This window comes from Salvelinus sp. IW2-2015, linkage group LG4p, assembly GCF_002910315.2.
Source record: "Salvelinus sp. IW2-2015 linkage group LG4p, ASM291031v2, whole genome shotgun sequence".
Taxonomy (NCBI): Eukaryota; Metazoa; Chordata; class Actinopteri; order Salmoniformes; family Salmonidae; genus Salvelinus; species Salvelinus sp. IW2-2015.
This window is the reverse complement of record NC_036841.1, coordinates 12,512,427-12,533,063: the sequence shown is the minus strand read 5'-3', so window position 1 is coordinate 12,533,063 and position 20,637 is coordinate 12,512,427. Positions and strand designations below refer to the sequence as shown.

General features: G+C 41.0%; 1 protein-coding gene across 3 annotated transcripts; it reads right to left on the bottom strand.

Moving 5' to 3' along the window:
* Nucleotides 1–7,197: 7,197 nt before the first annotated feature.
* LOC111960537 (protein YIF1B) lies at nt 7,198–18,866 on the bottom strand. 3 transcript variants are annotated; one of them, XM_023982567.2, is made up of 8 exons: nt 18,708–18,866; nt 9,277–9,497; nt 9,060–9,164; nt 8,818–8,896; nt 8,658–8,715; nt 8,409–8,564; nt 8,134–8,227; nt 7,198–8,006 (listed from the first exon to the last, which is right to left on the bottom strand). In XM_023982567.2, exons 1-8 carry the CDS (start codon nt 18,778–18,780, stop codon nt 7,851–7,853), a joined length of 942 nt encoding a protein of 313 aa, XP_023838335.1. In that variant the 5' UTR covers nt 18,781–18,866; the 3' UTR covers nt 7,198–7,850. The 3 variants fall into 3 exon arrangements, with proteins under 3 accessions (XP_023838335.1, XP_023838336.1, XP_023838337.1); XM_023982568.2 differs by having other exon boundaries at nt 18,738–18,866; XM_023982569.2 differs by having other exon boundaries at nt 18,728–18,819.
* Between the last annotated feature and the right edge of the window lie 1,771 nt (nt 18,867–20,637).

Below are 20,637 nucleotides of genomic sequence, written 5' to 3'. Positions count from 1 at the left end.
GAGGAAGCCACTGTAGACTATTGAAGTGCACCCCTACAATAGGCTTTGCCTGCCTTGTTAAGAGTCCAGTGTAGGACACAGGGAASGGTGTGTGTTCAGTGTTTCTTTCCCTCAGGATGAGGAGACCAAGGATCTGCTCTCACTGATGACTCCACTGTCTGATGAAGAAACGGAGACGATTAATGACAGATTGGATCTTCCTCAAGAGGTCAAAGGGCAGACTATACCATCCCAGGCTGCTTCAGTGGCCCAGAAATCAGGAGCTGACCCAGACTCTTGTTATACACTACATTTATTAACATAATGTTGTCTGTGAGACTGAAGTTGTATATTTAATTCAAATCATTACAACTTAATGAATCTTCCCACGGGCAGTTAAGAAGGCATGGTATAGAGCTCGCCAACTTGTAGTCCTAAAAAACATAAATGCTTCAAAAATCACAAAAAGTTAGATTAACTGATYAAGATTATCTCATTGAGCAGAACATATAAGATCTCCTAAGCCTGTGTTTATCACAGACCTTATTTTTGGTGTTTATCCAAAACCCTCCAAAAACGCCATTAATTTCCCCATAGCCTTGTCCAACAAACCATGGTGGAGTTAGTGCCTACAAAAAGATGCCATTTCTATTTTTCTACAGTAGTGTTGTAATAACTAGGCTCTATGTCCCTGTCCTGTGTTTGTATGAACCAGTGATGATTCMCTCACCCACTACTGACCAGGAGATGAGACAAGCCGCCCCGCCTTGCTACCTCCGAGACTGTCTTGGAGAGTAAGATACAGTATATACAGTACATTCGGAAAGTATTCAGACCCCTTCCCCATTTTGTTTCAGCCTTATTCTAAAATGGATTAAATGAAACATTGGACTCTGCAAGGTGTTGAAAGTGTTCCACAGGGATGCTTGCCCATGTTGACTCCAATGCTTCCCACAGTTGTCAAGTTGTTTGGCTGGCCTTTGGGTGGTGGATCTTTCTTGATACACACAGGAAACCGTTGAGAGCAGGGTTCGCACAAGGTGCTTAAAGTACTTGAATTTGGCACTCTAAAATTCAAGTACTGGAATACCTTAAATCAGACCTTTTCTCAAGTTAGTACTTGAAAAGTACTTGAATTAAAATAAGAGCAGAGCAGAACATGATCAAATATGTTATTTCCTTACGTGTTTTCCTTTCACCACAATGGCACTCAGCCAGGCAGGTACAGAATTGATTGATTAAGCGCGGCCAAACATCACATCGATAGCTAAAAAGCCGGGCAAATGTAGATMTATTCCTGCCTGGCAGGATATTGATGTTAATGAATGGGTTTTGCCAGACAACCAGGGATGTAGTGAAGCGTAAACGCCGTTTACACACATTTTTACTTGTGAAATAGCGTTTACTTACCCTTTTTTTATTTTTTTATTATTGTTTACCCACTTATTACGTTCCCAGCATTGATCAACGCTCAGAAGGATTTTTGATCAGAGTTCTAATTGCGCCTACCTCTGCGAACAAGTGGAATCATGAGTGTTTCATGTATGTTCGCTATGTTCGCCTGCTCCCCGGATTTGCCTTGAAGGCAGCTCATTCATTGCCAACTCTGTCCAATGGGAAATTCCGCCCACGACATAGGCGGAGAGGTGAAAGAAACTAACTCAACCCAGACAGTGGCAAGTGTCAGACGCCGTTGACAGCGGGGYTTTTTTAAACATCCCTCGACTCCTGCGGTGTCAACGGACATCCCCAAAACGAAAAACCCCTGACTCTCGGAGAATGAGTGTGCAACTGGTAAATAGTCGCTGCTATTTCAGTCAGATGTCTAGCTAGCTCGGTAGCGCTAGGACTCTGGCTATAACTAGCTGACTAGAAGGATTCAATTAGAAGCTAACGTCGAACGGAGCCTGACCTCAGCAGGAGCAGTTGACTGAAATTAAGATAGCTATAATCAAAATATGGGCTACAATAATTTATCATCATAAAAGACATTTTATTTACAGAGAGTAGTGAGACAGACAGCGGTAAGTCAGGCTGCAATGGAGGCAAAGGAAGATCCAAAGAGGAAGCATTGAAGCAAGCAGGGAGAGAGACAGTATTACAGTTGTACCCAAACTTGTGGTCCCCTAAGTTTTAAATAGGGTCCCCTGAGAGAGTCCTTCATCTTATTAAACACAATAACTTGTATCTCTTCAAATGGGTATAGAATGCAACATTTTAGAGTCAACTAAAGGAAGGGCATTTTACACTGTCAGAATTCACTTTCATGTCATTGTGTTGGGACAGCTTTTGGGACCCAAAATGTTGAATTATAAAGACAATTTAAATATTATCATGTACACTGAACAAAAATATAAATGCAACATGCAACAATTTAAAATATTATACTGAGTTAGTTCATATGAGAAAATCAGTCAACATCATCAGTACTGACTTACCACTCTTGTGTAGTAAATAAGTAGTGAAATGTATTATTGAGTAGAACTTGTAAGGCAGTGATGAATAGTACGTAATCTTTTTCATGTGGTTGATATACTGCAATCTGGTGGTGACTAAACATTTGCATAATAGGAACTATTACAAATGGATAATCCTTGAAAATAAGTATTAGTGCTTGAAAGTCCTTGAATTTGACTTGCCACTGTCTGTACGAACCCTGTGAGCGTGAAAAACCCAGCAGCATTGCAGTTCTTGACACAAACCGGTGCGTCTGGCATCTACTACCATGCCCCGTTCAGAGGAACTTTAATCTTRTGCCTTCACGCTCTGAATGGCACACATACACAATCCATGTCTCAAGGATTTAACATCAATAAGGGATCATAGCGTTCACCTGGATTCACCTGGTCAGTCTGTCATGGTGTCCACAACGTTTTGTACACTTAGTGTACATACCATGCACAATTTTGACAAGGTGGATGATACATACTGAATTTATACTGTTTTTCATACTAAGATGTGTTGCTTTTTCACATATTTGTTCATTTYTTTTTGCAAGAGTTGGTTGATGGGTCGGTTCATTGGTTTTCGAATATGTGCATGCCATTGATTAAGAATAGGATGCAATGTCCACCCCAAAATATAAGCTTGTTTTACTCCATTGTTTGTAAACAATATAATTGTACAAATAAATTGTTGGTTACATAAATAATGACTATATGTTACATGAAATATCTCAACCGTAAATAAGAAATATCTCAACCGAATGAAAACCCCTATGTTAATATGTATTGGCAATAATTCACTTAATGGTGAGGTATAGAATAATACAACATGTATCTTTTCTCACACTGGATGTTTGAAATATGAGCAGGTGATTTGAGTCATGCTTCTTCAGTAGTGGAATAAAGACAATTAGCACTTGAATGTTCTTAATCAATACTGTGTAATTACTGAATTGATGTATGATTATTAATACAATTGTTCATAGACCAATTTGATACTGTGTCCATTTGTATGAAACTACATTGAAATTACTTTGTTTAAGTCATTGAAATGACCTGAAAAAAAGTATTTTCAACCAAAACCGAAAGTAGGATATTAGGAAGATGTTCTTAATGTTTTGTACACAATGTATACTGTCTAGAATGTATACTTGCCATAAGTGTCCCCATGGCATACTACACAGTGCCTTCGGGAAAGTATTCAGAACCCTTGACTTTTTCCACATTTTGTTACGTTACAGCCTTATTCTGAAATTAAATAGTTTTTTCCCCCCCTCAAACTACACACAGTACCCCATAATGACAAAGCAAAGACAGGTTTAGAATTTTTTGCAAATGTATWAAWWWWWWWTTTAAACTAGCATTTACATAAGTATTCAGACCCTTTACTCAGTACTTTGTTGAAGGACCTTTGGCAGCGATTACAGCATCAAGTCTTGGGTATGACGTTACAAGCACCTCCTGCGTTGTCTTGGCTGTGTGCTTAGGGTTGTCCCGTTGGAAGGTGAATCTTCACCCCAGTCGGAGGTCCTGAGCACTCTGGAGCAGGTCTTCACCAAGGATCCTGACTAGTCGCCCAGTTCACGCCACTGAAAAACAACCCCACAGCATGATGCTGCCACCACCATGCTTCACCGTGGGGATGGTTTTGGCCAGGTGATGAGCAGTGCCTGGTTTCCTCCAGACGTGATGCTTGGCATTGAGGCCAACGAGTTCAATCTTGGTTTCATCAGACTAGAGTGTCTTATTTCTCATGGTCTGAGAGTCCTTTAGGTGCCTTTTGGCAAACTCCAAGCGGGCTGTCATGTGCCTTTTACTGAGGAGTGGCTTCCGTCTGGCCACTCTACCATAAAGGATTGATAGGTGGAATGCTGCAGAGATGGTTGTCCTTCTAGAAGGTTCTCCCATCTCCACAGAGGAACTCTGGAGTGCTGTCAGAGTGACCATCTGGTTATTGGTCACCTCCCGGACCAAGGCCCTTCTCCCCTAATTGCTCAGTTTAGCAGGGAGGCCAGCTCTAGAAGAGTCTTGGTGGTTCTAAACTTCCATTTAAGAATGATCAAGGCCACTGTGTTCTTGGGGGACCTAAAATGCTGCATCTTTTTTTGGTACCCTTCCCCAGATCTGTGCCTCGTCACAATCCTGTCTCGGAGCTCTACGGACAATTCCTTCGACCTCGGCTTGGTTTTTGCTCTGACATGCACTGTCAACTGTGGGACCTTATATTAGACAGGTCATGCCTTTCCAAATCATGTCCAATCAATTGAATTTCTCAGATGCACTCCAATCAAGTTTATAAAAACATCTCAAGGATGATCAATGGAAACAGGATGCATCTGAGCTCAATTTCGAGTCTCCTAGCAAAGCGTCTGAATCCTTATGTAAATAAGGTATTGCAAACATTTCTGAACCTGTTTTCGCTTTATTATTATGGTGTAATGTGTAGATTTGTTTTTAAATGCATGTTAGAATAAGGCTGTAACAAAATGTGGGYAAAGTGAAGGGGTCTGAATACTGTTTGAACATATGAATCTGGAAATACATTGTCTTGCAATACTTGACACATTTTTTGAGAACTCAAAGGAAAAAACTTAATCAAACCAGATGGATAAATTATTTGTGGTTGTCTATGGAGAGTTTCTGTAGAAAGGCATATAGAGAATAATATGTCTGAGAAGTAAAATCACACCTGTGTCTTCTATATTGTCGCTACCCAATCAGACTACGGACAGCCATCTTCGAGAGACATAACTGATCTCATTTTACACGAATGAATTGTAAACATAATACCAAATTATAGTTTTATACAGAGGTCACCTGAAATATGTAGATTGGTCTTTCCCAGAACATTGTCAGAAACCCATGTAGTGTAAGTAGATTTTATTGGTTTCTCGCATTCAAAGACTAAATTGTAAATAAATGTTCAATCATAGATTATTAACAAATAGTAAAATCCTAAAGTAGCACAGTTTAAATATAACACAATGTTAAAAGATACAAAACAACTACAATCTGTCGGTCGCAGCAGAAAAGCTCAGTGCATGACAAGTACTGTATATGGCAAAGTATAATGTGTATACCAAATTTTCCACCTGTACAGTTAAATCTAGCCAGAATGAAAGGTTAGCGGGTAGAGAAGTCTATTTCAGTTGCTATTGGCCTATCAGATATGAAAACAATACATTGGTATTACAATCCAATCCTTTTTGATTTTATTATTTAGAAGTCACATAGCTTTCTGTAAGCATGAACAAGGCCACTGTCCAATATATCGATTGCAGCTTTTGTCCAAGCCTTTTCATAATTTGACCACGTCTCGCTATAGGTTATCATATTGAAGTTCCGTTAGCGATTTATCACTGATCAATTATTTGGAGGAAACTAAACCATGGTTGTACTCCCAGCCTGTCGCTTTTTTTAATTTGGTGCCTTTTAGGCCTATATAGGAGTTATTTACAATACAAGATTACAATAATATAAAGACGACATCCATGCGTGAAGGACAACCCTGTCCAAACCTGTTTGGATAATGCTTTCCGCCATTCTGAGATGCACTTTGTAGCCTACTTTAACTTGTTTTGTTTTTTACTGTGGGAATTAGGGCCTACGTGTAATTTCTATTTATACTGTTCAATTTTGTACACACATCCAGATACTCAGCTCGTTTGTGTGGTGACTTTTTTAGGGATGGGAGAGATTCTCKGAATATTTATTTGTACGGCCGTGGACAGGTCAAGGTTAATTGGGACACTAGGCTATTATGGCCAGTCTTAAATCATTGGATAAAAAAGTAATGATGAGTAAAACAAAACGTGCCGTTTCCTTTCAATTCATACAGCTTGTTTCATAACGGGAGGTCCAAGACAGGTTGAATTAATTTGTATACAGGGAGGGACCATAGCATCTGGGCACAATGTGGACTCAGCGGCAGATAAGACACATTTTATTACCATGTGTAACGCAACAAATTCCGATCAAGATCTGATGACAACCACATGTTAATCCAAGGTGTAAACCACAACTTCTGTTATCTGATTGTGCCATGTGACAGTGGGGACAGAGCAGGAGTGTTGGATCAAGATTGACAGGAATATCTGACAAATACATCTGCGAATGTCAAGGTAAGCAGGCTTTATCATACACACTGGCTTTCCTTATCATCCTAACTTGGGGCAGAGAGGGAAAAGGGCTAAGGTGTTAATCTTACAGATACAACATAGCCTTAGTCCATTAAAGCTTATTTCATGTTGGGAAAAAATTGTATCAATAGAAAACAAAGTTTGAGTGTATGTTAGTGATACTGGATGAGAAATATTCAGCTTCATAACAGTTACATTTTAAAAAGCCATAGCAAATTTGTACTCCAGTTTCAGTTTATTTATCAAGTTGTAGAGAGCATAAGAGGATCCATGTTATTCCGACTCTGTATATCAAATATTCATAAAAGCAACTGAGGCATGGCAAAGCAACACCATTTTAGCGTGATATTTCTAGTAATTAGTCCCACATTTCAAATGGAAGCTAGTAATTGAACATCTAAACCATTAAATATTTTTCCAGTTTGAAACCTGAAAATCAATTACAGTGTCATATGCTCATGTATTTTTGTCAAGCTTGTTTAAAAAAGCATCAGCTGTAATTTAAGATCACTTAATGACTTTGTTACATGATAGAAAGCCTTTGATTAGGCTTCAGTTCGTGGCATCAAGACACCAGACATGTACAAAAAGCCTTTTTTGTATTTACAAACACACATCCACAAATCTGTTTACATACATCGTCCTATGATTAAGGACATTAAGAGCGCTTTTTTTGTGCTCACTGGACGGCGCAGGCAAATTATGTTAAAGCCTTTTAGTCAACGTAAGTATGTGATGCAAGAACACATTAGCCACATGAAATGGCTTCCCTGCGTAGTTGTGACAAATTACACATTTTGGGCTGTAAATTCTGCAATGCAATTCTGCAGGACAGCCATTTTACGTAGCTAATATCGTTCTTGCGTTGCCTACTTACGTAGGCTATGATTTTGCCTTAACTGTGCTTCCATCCTTGGCTCAGTCAAAGCTTTTGCGATTGAGGACCCAGCTAGATTGCTAATATACAACCATATGTTCACAAATACTTAGAAAACATAACTAACTAATTACAGTATACAAAACATGGCAAGCCAGTCAATCATCCTTCTTAGACAATTACATAAAAAAACAATACAAAAGACAGGTCAACACTACTGTCACACTTGTACTGTGAGACTTGGCAATGCTAATTCTACAATGCCATTTGTGTGTGGTTTTATTTATCCATGCATGTGTCCCACACCTCTGCAGCGAATGGTGGGGAGAGATGATGGTCAGTGAACAGTCTTATCTTTCCATAGAGAGGTAGGGTCTTGTCAGATGAAACACTCCTGGTCAGCTCGTGGTCTTACCTGACCAGGTGATAGGTCAACCAGTACATGAATATGGGCTGGGCGGCTGCGATGGACATGGTCAGGTACATCCTCAGCTGGTTCCTGGCCCCGTGAACCAACACGCCTTGGGCTGCTGCCTCAGACAGGAGCTTTAGTCTCAACGTGCGGATCTGAAGAGAGGACCAAGACAGAGGGAGACAAAATCAAGCTTGTGAACCTACGTACAGTAGTCAAGGCGCTAGCAGGGGACATCGGGTGGAGTAAATCCGATTCTAGTCCGCTCTTCCTGCTACTCACCATGAAGACGAAGATGGATATACAGCACCACAGCAACGTTAGGTAATATCCCGTTCGACCAAATAGTAACCCTGCCACGACCCCTACAATCATCCTGCACACACAAGGGAATCTTTCACAATTCATCCGAGTAGTTGATGTGTCATCATGTCTTTACAACTTAGAAAAAAATTATAATTAAGACAACTTCCATGTTGAAAGACAGGGAAATCCAGAACCACAAACTGCAATGTCATACTAATCATGTCAGAGAGAGCGAGAGAGACCAGCCGTACCCCACATATTTGTATCCAGAGAAGGCCACAAGATCGATGGTGGTGAGGTCTGTGTTGACTGTGACCAGGTAGAGACTGAGGAGGACAACCAGCACCTCCATGATGAGCCACACCAGGGCTGAGCTGGCCTGCATGCCTAGGATCTCAGGGGTAAACCTAGAGAGGGGAGATGAGAGTTTAGAGATACAAGTTTCAGGATACTCTTTATACAGAAAACTGGGAAGAAAGGTGCAAAGTGGACCAGTTTACCTGTTCTGTGTTCCGAGCGCTAACCCAGCCACCAGGATGTATGTGATAAAACCCATTGCTGCAAAATAATATAAAACAATGTTAAAACAATAATAGGCTAGTTGCAGGTTTTATTTTTTTGGTTCAGTCAGGGTGGTACACCTGACCAAATCTCCTTTACCTGGAATGTACAAGTCAGGAGCGTTGATATCAAAGCGTGGAGCCACTGGGGTGTCCTGTTGGTAGCTCACTTCCCAGTTCTAATCAAAAACAAAACAAAAACATACAACTTCTTTAGTCACCCAATCAATGAGAGTCATCCTAGGGCATAAGTTCAGTATCAGCTTGGTAGCTCTGAGTCTGGACATAAGCAATACCAACAGATGGTGACCATAGTAACACAGGGTGACATGGCATCAGTACCTGGTGCATGTAGGGGAAGACTAGCAGGCCGAGTTTCTTGCCCACATAAACTGTGTCCACAGCAAAGTAATATTTCAGCTTAGAGATGGGGAGGAAACGATCCAGCTGTAGATTAAATGGAGCAAAATCAAGACAATTTAGGCCCACTTAATGACACTCATGTTGCTACTTACTAACTGGTACCACAACTATGTACCATCACTACCATGAGTCTTACATTTTTGTCCACCAAGTCCTTGCCCTGGCTGGCCAGGCTGCTCCCGTAAGCCATGGCCAAGTTGGACATAGGGTCTGAGAGGAGGGTCCGGCCGGGGTGACCCATCGCCCCAACACCCTGGCCCTGGAACCCAGTGGGCTGCACACCCGGCGCTGCACTGGTGTCATCAAACAGCTGGCTGGGGTCTGTCCCATCCATTGACGTGTTCCTCATTTCGGGATCTGTCACGCAAGAGGCAGATGAAAGCACATTCTGGTCAGTGGAGTGGGGAATACAGACTGCAAGTACTGTGCAACACAAGCATGCATTGTTAATACCTGTGATATGTGAAGTTGGAAGGTGACGAACTGCAAACTTACAATGCATTTGAAGGACAACCAAAATGTAGCTGCAAAAGGAGGAGCCATGCAGTGCACATTGACACAATTCAACAAATAGCCTAGCCTAAGCAGACAGTGCCTATACCGGGGTCTCTTCACTCCATGTGTAAGATAAACCCTATTCTCAGTCATCAATTCTGGGTGTGTTTTATCCCGAGTGCAGAATGGTCACATCACGCACTAAGCAGATGGACACCCTTATGTCACCCCAGCCGCTTCCTATCAAATTATGCTTTGTCCTTTCACAGACATCCATTGGCCTGCACTGTAGACTAATCTTATTATTAATACTTAACGAGATCAACTGAGATTAGGAACCTCTTTCTCAAAGAGTGAGAGAGATCTGGCTAGAAGTCAGCCAGGACAAGTAGGCTCTAGTTCAAAATGAAACAATGAAACTTCAAACAGACACTCTTATAGATCTCCACTTGTGGTCTACTGTAGAGCTGGGACGATAAACCAAAAATGATCGATACCAAGCAAACCAAGGATTTTACAGATATCAATAACTTTAAGTAGAGGAATGTGAAGTTTGAAATGAAATAAGTCTGCTAATATGGGCTATTGCTGGACAAATGGTACAATATTACAAGTAGTAGTAGTAGTTGTTAAGCGTCATCTAACAAAAGTAACTGGTGCACACTGTTTTAAAGTTATTCAATTTCTCATTATCGTGCCAATTTAGCACGATATAGATGTTTGTCCATATCGTCCAGCTCTAGTCTGTCTCAAAAAAGCCTATAGGCCTAAATAATGAAATACAATGTTTGTTATTCATTAGAAGCACATCTCTGAATCTCTATTTCTGACCTATTTAAAATGGGTAGGCCTAATGTTCCATATTCTTTACCAAATCAGTAAGTTTACCATGGTACTCTTAGCCGTTCTCATGACTACAATTCCATTCCATTACAGTGGAGCCAATCCATGTCCCGTTTCCCGTAGCTCTGACGCTTCCTAAATGCTCTGTCAAATTGCAAATACGACTCACTTGCGTTACGGTTTTAGAAACATTTGGAACTGAACTTTCATATATGCGAGAAATCACTTTTCTAATATAAACTGTACACAGTTTAGAAAAGTTGCACCTGGTTGTATTTTGAGAAATATGCGATCCAGCTGGAAACTATGGAATAACATATGGAATCATGTAGTAACCAAAAGTGTTAAAATATATTTTACATTTTTGATTCTTCAAAGTAGCCAACCTTTGCCTTGATGACAGCTTTGCACACTCTGGCATTCCCTCAACCAGCTTCATGAGGAATGCTTTTCCAACAGTCTTGAAGGAGTTCCCACATACGTTGAACACTTGTTGGCTGCTTTTCCTTCACTCTGTGGTCCAACTCATCCCAAACCATCTCAATTGGGTTGAGGTCGGGTGATTGTGGAGGCCAGGTTATCTGATGCAGCACTCCATCACTCTCCTTCTTGGTCAAATAGCCCTTACAGAGCCTGGAGGTGTGTTGGGTCATTGTCCTGTTGTAAAACCAATGATAGTCCCTCTAAGCGCAAAGCAGCTGAGATGGCGTGTCGCTGCAGAATGCTGTGGTAGCCATGCTGGTTAACTGTGCCTTGAATTCTAAATAAATCACAGACAGTGTCACCAGCAAAGCACCTCCATGCGTCACGGTGGGAACCACACATGCGGAGATCATCCGTTCACCTACTCTGCGTCTCACAAAGACATGGCGGTTGGAACCAAAAATCTCAAATTTGAACTCAGACCGAAGGACAGATTTCCACTGGTCTAATGCCCATTGTTTGTGTTTCTTGGCCCAAGCAGGTCTCTTCTTATTATTGGTGTCCTTTAGTAGTGGTTTCTATGTAGCAATTCGACCATGAAGGACTGATTCACACAGTCTCCTCTGAACAGTTGATGTTGAGATGTGTCTGTTACTTGAACCCTGAAGCATTTATTTGGGCTGCAATTTCTGGAGGTGCAGTTAACTCTAATGAACTTATCCTCTGCAGCAGAGGTAACTCTGGGTCTTAATTTCCTGTGGAGGTCCACATGAGAGCCAGTTTCATCATAGCACTCGATTGTTTTTGCAACTGCACAAAGTTCTTGAAATTTTCCGTATTGACTGACCTTCATGTCTTAAAGTAACTTAATTGAGCTGTTCTTGCCATAATGTGGACTTGGTCTTTTACCATCGGAATAATCGGAATAAAACCCCACTTCCTTCCATTCTGCTAGCAAACATGGAATCTTTGGAAAACAAAATTGATGACCTACGTGGAAGATTAAACTACCAACAGGACATTCAAAACTGTAATATCTTATGCTTCACGGAGTCGTGGCTGAACGACGACATTATTAACATACAGCTGGCTGGTTATATGCTGTAGCGGCAGGACAGAACAGCGGCATCTGGTAAGACAAGGGGCGGCGGACTATGTATTTTTGTAAATAACAGCTGGTGCACGATATCTAAGGAAGTCTGAAGGTTTTGCCTGCCTGAGGTAGAGTATCTCATGATACGCTGTACACCACACTATCTACCATGAGAGTTTTCATCTGTATTTCTCGTAGCTGCCCTGCTAGTAGGGCTGTGCTATATACCGGTATTTATGCATGGACCAGTTTGCGTTTTTACTTTACCTTCTATAACAGTATTTGATTTGTTTGTTTGGTTTGTTAAATGTGATACGCTGTGAGTAACGTCCATTTTTTATAGTTTACTCCGCTACTTGAGTCATCCCTCTCCATGCCGCTTTCCACACAGACCTAGTCCCACCCCGTCACTCAAGGAGCACATTTGTTCTTGCTTGACCACGAGTCACTTTCATTCAGTCTGCATGGTCAATGCAGCACATGCAACAATGTTGATGACAACGATGTTGTTTCCACTTTGATCTTAATAGAAATCCACAAGCGTTCTATAATTACAACATTAGTTTGTGTTTCTTAAATCTGCAAACAGCTAGTTTGTTATTTCTTAGCAAGTTAAGCTAAATTGTGTTAGCCACTATTGCTAATTGCTAGCTAACTAGCTAATAAAAGCACTGAGTCAGAGCAAATGTGGCTAGCTAATATAGCCTGATACCAGTACTGGTGGAGGCTAAAATCGGCATTTTGTTTGTGCAACAGTATCTTCTAAAGCAAAGAGGAATAGGCGAAGCATGAATAAAGATTTAACGTAGCCAAAGATTATAGGGTCCCCTAGAAAACACTGAACATAACTTTGGTTCCTACCCTGTCACAATAACTCATCCATGGCATTTTCATTCGTTGTTATGTCAAACACTGTATTCAAAGTACCCACTATTATTTAAATTCTAACTACAGAATTATAAGAAACATTCTATTTCCATGATTCCAAAAGTTCACCCAAATGTTTTGATCTAAATCACAATGGCAACATTGACCTAGTATTTTTGCCCATATCATGGCAGTATGGAAATGATCTCAAATGAGTGCAGTGTGTATGTCCATTACTTGAAATCCAAATAAAAATACATTTTAAATTACAGGTTGTAATGCAAAAGGAAAAACACCAAGGGGGCTGAATACTTTTGCAAGGCACTGTATGTTCCCGGGATTCCTCCGATGGCATTGAGGAGTACACCACATCAGTCATTGGCTTCTTCAATAAGTGCATCGATGATGTCATCCCCACAGGTACCGTACGTACTAGAGGTCGACCGATTAATCGGAAAGGCCGATAAATTAGGGCCGATTTCAAGTTTTCATAACAATCGGAAAACGGTATTTTTGGACACCGATTTGGCCGATTTTTTACATTTTTCTTTAACTAGGCAAGTCAGTTAAGAACACATTCTTATTTTCAATGATGGCCTAGGAATGGTGGGTTAACTGCCTTGTTCAGGGGCAGAACGACAGATTTTTACCTTGTCAGCTCTAACCACCTGCCTCATTGCACTCCACGAGGAGCCTGCCTGTTACGCGAATGCAGTAAGAAGTCAAGGTAAGTTGCTAGCTAGCATTAAACTTATCTTATAAAAAACAATCAATCAATCATAATCACTAGTTAACTACACATGGTTGATGATATTACTAGTTTATTCTAGCGTGTTCTGCGTTGCATTAATCGATGCGGTGCGCATTCGCGAAAAGGACTGTCGTTGCTCCAACGTGTACCTAACCATAAACATCAATGCCTTCTTAAAATCAATACACAAGTATATATTTTTTAAACCTGCATATTTAGTTAATATTGCCTGCTAACATGAATTCTTTTAACTATGGAAATTGTGTCACTTCTCTTGCAACAGATTCAGGGTATATGCAACAGTTTGGGCCGCCTGGCTCATTGCGAACTAATTTGCCAGAATTTTACGTAATTATGACATACATTGAAGGTTGTGCAATGTAACAGGAATATTTAGACTTATGGATGCCACCCGTTAGATAAAATACGGAATAAAATACGGAATCCATATTTCACTGAAAGAATAAACGTCTTGTTTTCGAGATGATAGTTTCCAGATTCGACCATATTAATGACCTACGGCTCGTACTTCTGTGTGTTATTATGTTATAATTAAGTCAATGATTTGATAGAGCAGTCTGACTGAGCGATGGTAGGCAGCAGCAGGCTCGTACGCATTCATTCAAACAGCACTTTAGTGCGTTTTGCCAACTGCTCTTCGCAATGCTTCAAGCATTGAGCTGTTTATGACTTCAAGCCTATCAACTACCGAGATTAGGCTGGTGTAACGATGTGAAATGGCTAGCTAGTTAGCGGGTGCGCGCTAATAGCATTTCAAACGTCACTCGCTCTGAGACGTGGAGTAGTTTTTCCCTTGCTCTGCAAGGGCCACAGCTTTTGTGGAGCGATGGGTAACGCTGCTTCGAGGGTGGCTGTTGTCGATGTGTTCCTGGTTCGAGCCCAGGTAGGAGCGAGGAGAGGGATGGAAGCTATACTGTTACACTGGCAATAATCTAAAGTGCCTATAAGAACATCCAATAGTCAAAGGTATATGAAATACAAATCGTATAGAGAGAAATAGTCCTATAATTTCTATAATAACTACAACCTAAAACTTCCTACCTGGGAATATTGAAGACTCATGTTAAAAGGAACCACCAGCTTTCATATGTTCTCATGTTCTGAGCAAGAACTTAAACGTTAGCTTTCTTACATGGCACATATTGCACTTTTACTTTCTTCTCCAACACTTTGTTTTTGCATTATTTAAACCAAATTGAACATGTTTCATTATTTATTTGAGGCTAAATTGATTTTATTGATGTATTATATTAAGTTAAAATAAGTGTTCATTCAGTATTGTTGTAATTGTCATTATTACAAATAAAATAAAAATATATATAAAAAAATTATCGGCCGATTATTCGGTATCGGCGGTTTTTGTCCTCCAATAATCGGTATCGGTATAGGCGTTGAAAAATCATAATCGGTTGACCTCTAATACGTACATACCCCAACCAGAAGCCATGGATTACAGGCAACATCCGCACTGATCTACAGGCTAGAGCTGCCGCTTTCAGGGAGCGGTACTCTAACCCAGAAGCTTATAAGAAATCCCGCTATGCCTCCGACTAACCATCAAACAGGAAAGCTTCAATACAGGACTAAGATCGAATCGTACTACACGGCTCTGACGCTCATCGGATGTGGCAGGGCTTGCAAACCATTACAGACTACAAAGGGAAGCACAGCCGAGAGCTGCCCAGTGACACGAGCCTACCAGACAAGCTAAACTACTTACAGTGGGGAGAACAAGTATTTGATACACTGCCGATTTTGCAGGTTTTCCTACTTACAAAGCATGTAGAGGTCTGTAATTTTTATCATAGGTACACTTCAACTGTGAGACGGAATCTAATACAAAAATCCAGAAATCACATTGTATGATTTTTAAGTAATTAATTTGCATTTTATTGCATGACATAAGTATTTGATCACCTACCAACCAGTAAGAATTCCGGCTCTCACAGACCTGTTAGTTTTTCTTTAAGAAGCCCTCCTGTTCTCCACTCATTACCTGTATTACTGCACCTGTTTGAACTCGTTACCTTATAAAAGCACCTGTCCACACACTCAATCAAACAGACTCCAACCTCTCACAATGGCCAAGACCAGAGAGCTGTATAAGGACATCAGGGATAAATTGTAGACATGAACAGGCTGGGATGGGCTACAGGACAATAGGCAAGCAGCTGGTGAGAAGGCAACAACTGTTGGCGCAATTATTAGAAAATGGAAGAAGTTCAAGATGACGGTCAATCACCCTCGGTCTGGGGCTTCATGCAAGATCTCACCTCGTGGGGCATCAATGATCATGAGGAAGGCGAGTTATCAGCCCAGAACTACACGGCAGGACCTGGTCAATGACCTGAAGAGAGCTGGGACCACAGTCTCAAAGAAAACCATTAGTAACACACTACACCGTCATGGATTAAAATCCTGCAGCGCACGCAAGGTCACCTGCTCAAGCCAGCGCATGTCCAGGCCCGTCTGAAGTTTGCCAATGACCATCTGGATATCCAGAGGAGGAATGGAGAAGGTCATGTGGTCTGATGAGACAAAAATAGAGCTTTTTGGTCTAAACTCACTCGCCGTGTTTGGAGGAAGAAGAAGGATGTACAACCCCAAGAACACCATCCCAACCGTGAAGCATGGAGGTGGAAACATCATTCTTTGGGATGCTTTTCTGCAAAGGGTACAGGATGACTGCACCGTATTGAGGGGAGGATGGATGGGGCCATGTATCGCGAGATCTTGGCCAACAACCTCCTTCCCTCAGTAATAGCATTGAAGATGGGTCGTGGCTGGGTCTTCCAGCATGACAACGACCCGAAACACACAGCCAGGGCAACTAAGGAGTGGCGCCGTAAGAAGCATCTCAAGGTCCTGGAGTGGCCTAGCCAGTCTCCAGACCTGAACCCAATAGAAAATCTTTGGAGGGAGCTGAAAGTCCGTATTGCCCAGCGACAGCCCCGAAACCTGAAGGATCTGGAGAAGATCTGTATGGAGGAGTGGGCCAAAATCCCTGCTGCAGTGTGTGCAAACCTGTTCAAGAACTACAGGAAACGTATGATCTCTGTAATTGCAAACAAAGGTTTCTGTACCAAATATTAAGATCTGCTTTTCTGATGTATCAAATACTTATGTCATGCAATAAAATGCAAATTAATTACTTAAAAATCATACAATGTGATTTTCTGGATTTTTGTTTTAGATTCCGTCTCTCATAGTTGAAGTGTACCCATGATAGAAATTACAGACCTCTACATGCTTGTAAGTAGGAACCTGCAAAATCGGCAGTGTATCAAATACTTGTTCTCCCCACTGTATATGCTCGCTTCAAGGCAAATAACACTGAAACATGCATGAGAGCACCAGCTGTTCCGGAAGACTATGTGATCACGGTCTCCGCAGCCAATGTGAGTAAGACTTTTAAACAGGTCAACATTCAAAGGCAGTAGGGCCAGACGGATTACCAGGACGTGTACTGCGAGCATGTGCTGACCAACTGGCAAGTGTCTTCACTCACATTTTCAACCTCTCCGAGTCTGTAATACCAACATGTTAAGCAGACCACCATAGTCCCTGTGCCCAAGAACACTAACCTGCCTAAATGACTACCGACCCATAGCATTCACTCTGTAGCCAAGAAAATCATGAAGAGAGCACAACAAAATCTATTCCCCCTAAAGAGACTGAAAAGATTTGGCATGGGTCCTCAGATCCTCAAAAGTTCTACAGCTGCACCATCAAGAGCATCCTGACTGGTTGCATCACTGCCTGGTATGGCAACTGCTCAGCCTCCGAGTACATCCCAGTACATCACTGGGGCCAAGCTCCCTGCCATCCAGGACCTCTATACCAGGCGGTGTCAGAGGAAGGCCCTAAAAGGAAGCCCCCCCCCCCCTCTCCCCCTCTAGAACACTGCTGCTACTCTCTATTATTACCTATGCAGTCACTTTAATAACTCTACCTACATGTGCATATTACCTTAACTAACCGGTACCCCTGCACATTGACTCTGTACCGGTACCACCCTGTATATAGTCTCGCTATTGTTATTTTACTGCTGCTCTAATTACTTTTTACTTTTATTTCTTTTTTTTCTTTTTAACTGCATTGTTGGTTAGGGGCTCGTAAGTAAGCATTTTACTGTAAGGACGGTCTACACCGGTTGTATTTGGTGCACGTGACTAATAACATTTGACTTGAATGTCCTCGAGTGGCCTAGTTACAGTTTTGGCAAGACTTGAAAATGTCTGTCTAGCAACAATCAACTTGACAGAGCTTGAAGAATATAACAAATAATAATGGGCAAATATTGTACAATCCAGGTGTGCAAAGCTCTTAGAGACTTACCCCAAAAGACTCACAGCTGTAATCACCGCCAAAGGTGCTTCTTTGAAACATTTATTCATTTTGTCATTATGGGGTATTGTGTGTAGATGGGTGAAAAAAAATAGAATCCATTTTGAATTCAGGATGTAACACAACAAAATATGGAACAAACAAGGGGTGCTAAATTACGTTAATGTAACGTATGAATACTACTCTGTATTGGGAACAAGTTCTGATTGGACACTGGGCGGAGACCAACAAGAAGCTAACGTTAGCTAACAAAACAAGAGGCACAGTCCCATGTCCAAATTTAGAAGCAATGGAATACAGGAAATACGTGAAGGCTTGAAATCGTAACTCTTGAGAGCGAATAGCGCGACCTTCTAACCTACACCTGAATAACGTAGCCCGAAACTGATCAGACATGTTTCAGATTCTCTGTCGACATGGAATATGACAACGTCACCAGATAGCTTATCTAATGACGTGGCTAACAGCCAGCTAGCGAGCTAGCTAACTCAGTCTTGTGCAACATGCGTTAGCTAGCCATATTAGTAAGAAATTAGCTGTCATGATTGATAACAAACCGCATATGACACAAAACAAGCAAGTTAGCTAGCTACATTTGCCAGGTAGTTAGTATAGCTTTGGCTTGAAGAGCAGCCATCGAGTGGGTTAGCTTGTTAGCTAGCTATTACTAATAGTATTAGCATGCCGGTTAGCTACATTTCTAGGACAAAAAGTTAAGACATCTTACCAATAGTTTGACCAACGTACGTTAACTTACGCTGTCTGAACACACTTTGGGTTGCTGTGTAATCCATGTCCATCAATTATTACAGGTAGTTTCGGATATCGTCTATAAAAACGCTGATATGAAACCATTCAATATGCTTCCTACAAAATTTGTACACAGCCACACCCATGTGTCAACTGGCCAATGATAGAATCGTAAAAGAAAAGACGAAGTTCTAGGAAAATGTGGACCAATCGAAATAATCCACTATAATTTATTTATTTCTACGTCTACCATTTACCATCACTTCTTGGACAGACTAGAGTCTTAGATATGCCGTTTTACAAACTTATTTGTCCTGTAAACATTACATGGCCATTTTGATAGCGCCCAGGGCTGCGGGCCAAACGGTTGTGGGTTTGCAGACTACCATGGACAAGAGTCGGGGTGGAAAGATCTCCTATATAGTAAAATGAAAAATAGCCCTTTATAAACATTTCATGCAATTTATGTTATATAATAGCGGAAACTTTTTTAAATACCACACGTTACCGAAATTACAAGATAAGAATGGACAGAGAGGTTAGGCATCTGTTAATTTGATCATATTTCTCCAACTCCAAATCAGTGTGTCTTGTTCGCAACGAAACTGTGTCTGTTTGCAAATAATAAAATCTGAGCATGGTGCTGTACTTTCAAAAGTTAGGCCTACCTTTCCACCCCAGACAGAGTAGGCAAACCAACGTAGAACAAATATAAGCTTTAATTGCGGGCTACTCTTCTTCCATGGCTTAACCCAATGAGAGGTCACAAGTAAACCCAGTTGTCTTGGTTTAAACAGTTTACTCAATTGATAGTGACAGAATTTGATTATTTCCTAAGCAAAGTAAATGTATTGTCTCCTCGGCTATGGAAGGTTATAGCTCAGCCTCTGAATATCCAAGAAACGAAACAATGATATCCCGATATGCATCGGATTCATGTCTTTCATGGGTATTTTACAGCTTGTTCCTATATATAAAGCATCGCGGACCAAAGCGATGTTAAATATCACTTTATTTAATCTCATCCGTTTTATTTTCTTCAAAATCTTAAAATAGTAAAATGTTGTTAGTAAAATCTAATTAAAATGAAGACGGATTAAATTAATTATGCCCACTCTGTTGCCTACTTTCAGCACCATGAGCTGTCCATTTCCGACTGATTGTGCCGCGGCTTCTGCTTCGAGTTTCAGCACCACAATGTCAATTACTCAAATATGGCTTATTGTGAGGTCAATAATAGGCTGACATGGGCAAGAAACATATTGCTTTTAATGAAATCAATTATAGTAGTAGCAAGCTATCAAAGTTGACCTCAGGTCCTTCTCATCTTCCTGCTCTCTTTCTCAAACTGAACAGAACATAGGCTATAGGATAGTCCATGCGCAAGATGGACTAGGCCTAATTTTTTTTAAAGCCTTTGAGTCTCCTGAACTGCCACTATATGCATACACAGGACAGCCATTGGTTAGGCAAAACACAACAACTTTTTGATCAGCAAGAGCAGAGCAGACATTGGGCTCAGTGTTGGAATATCCATTGCAGTGTGTAATGCAGCCTAGTTTTATTTACACAATCCCAGGGGCTATCTTAGAAATATAACTTTCCTCTGTGCTTCTCCAGGCATGCATTTCGTAGCCTATACTTTATAGTCTATGGATAATTTGGTTGAGACCACACTAGCCTATAAGCGCACTTGATATTTCCCACCCAGCAGAGAATCAGAGATGAGGGGCGGCATTGGGCACACATCGATATATAGCCTAATAAGCAACTAATTCTAAAACACAGAGAAATAGAAAAAGTAATCAATTACAAATTACATGACCCTCCCCTGGACTAGGAAAAAAATGAAATCCTAAACCCTCCCGTTGACTGAAGTTGAGAAAGCATGACTCACCCCCATTTTC

What these genes read in the sequence shown, in the direction of transcription:
- LOC111960537 (XM_023982567.2), bottom strand. Translation starts at nt 18,780, where the DNA reads ATGGACATGGATTACACAGCAACCCAAAGTGTGTTCAGACAGCGTAAG. An exon ending in GCGCTCGGAACACAGAACAG is followed by an intron (nt 8,565 to 8,657) that starts GTAAACTGGTCC and finishes TCCCCTCTCTAG; the next exon opens with GTTTACCCCTGAGATCCTAG. An exon ending in TCTGGATACAAATATGTGGG is followed by an intron (nt 8,228 to 8,408) that starts GTACGGCTGGTC and finishes TTGTGTGTGCAG; the next exon opens with GATGATTGTAGGGGTCGTGG.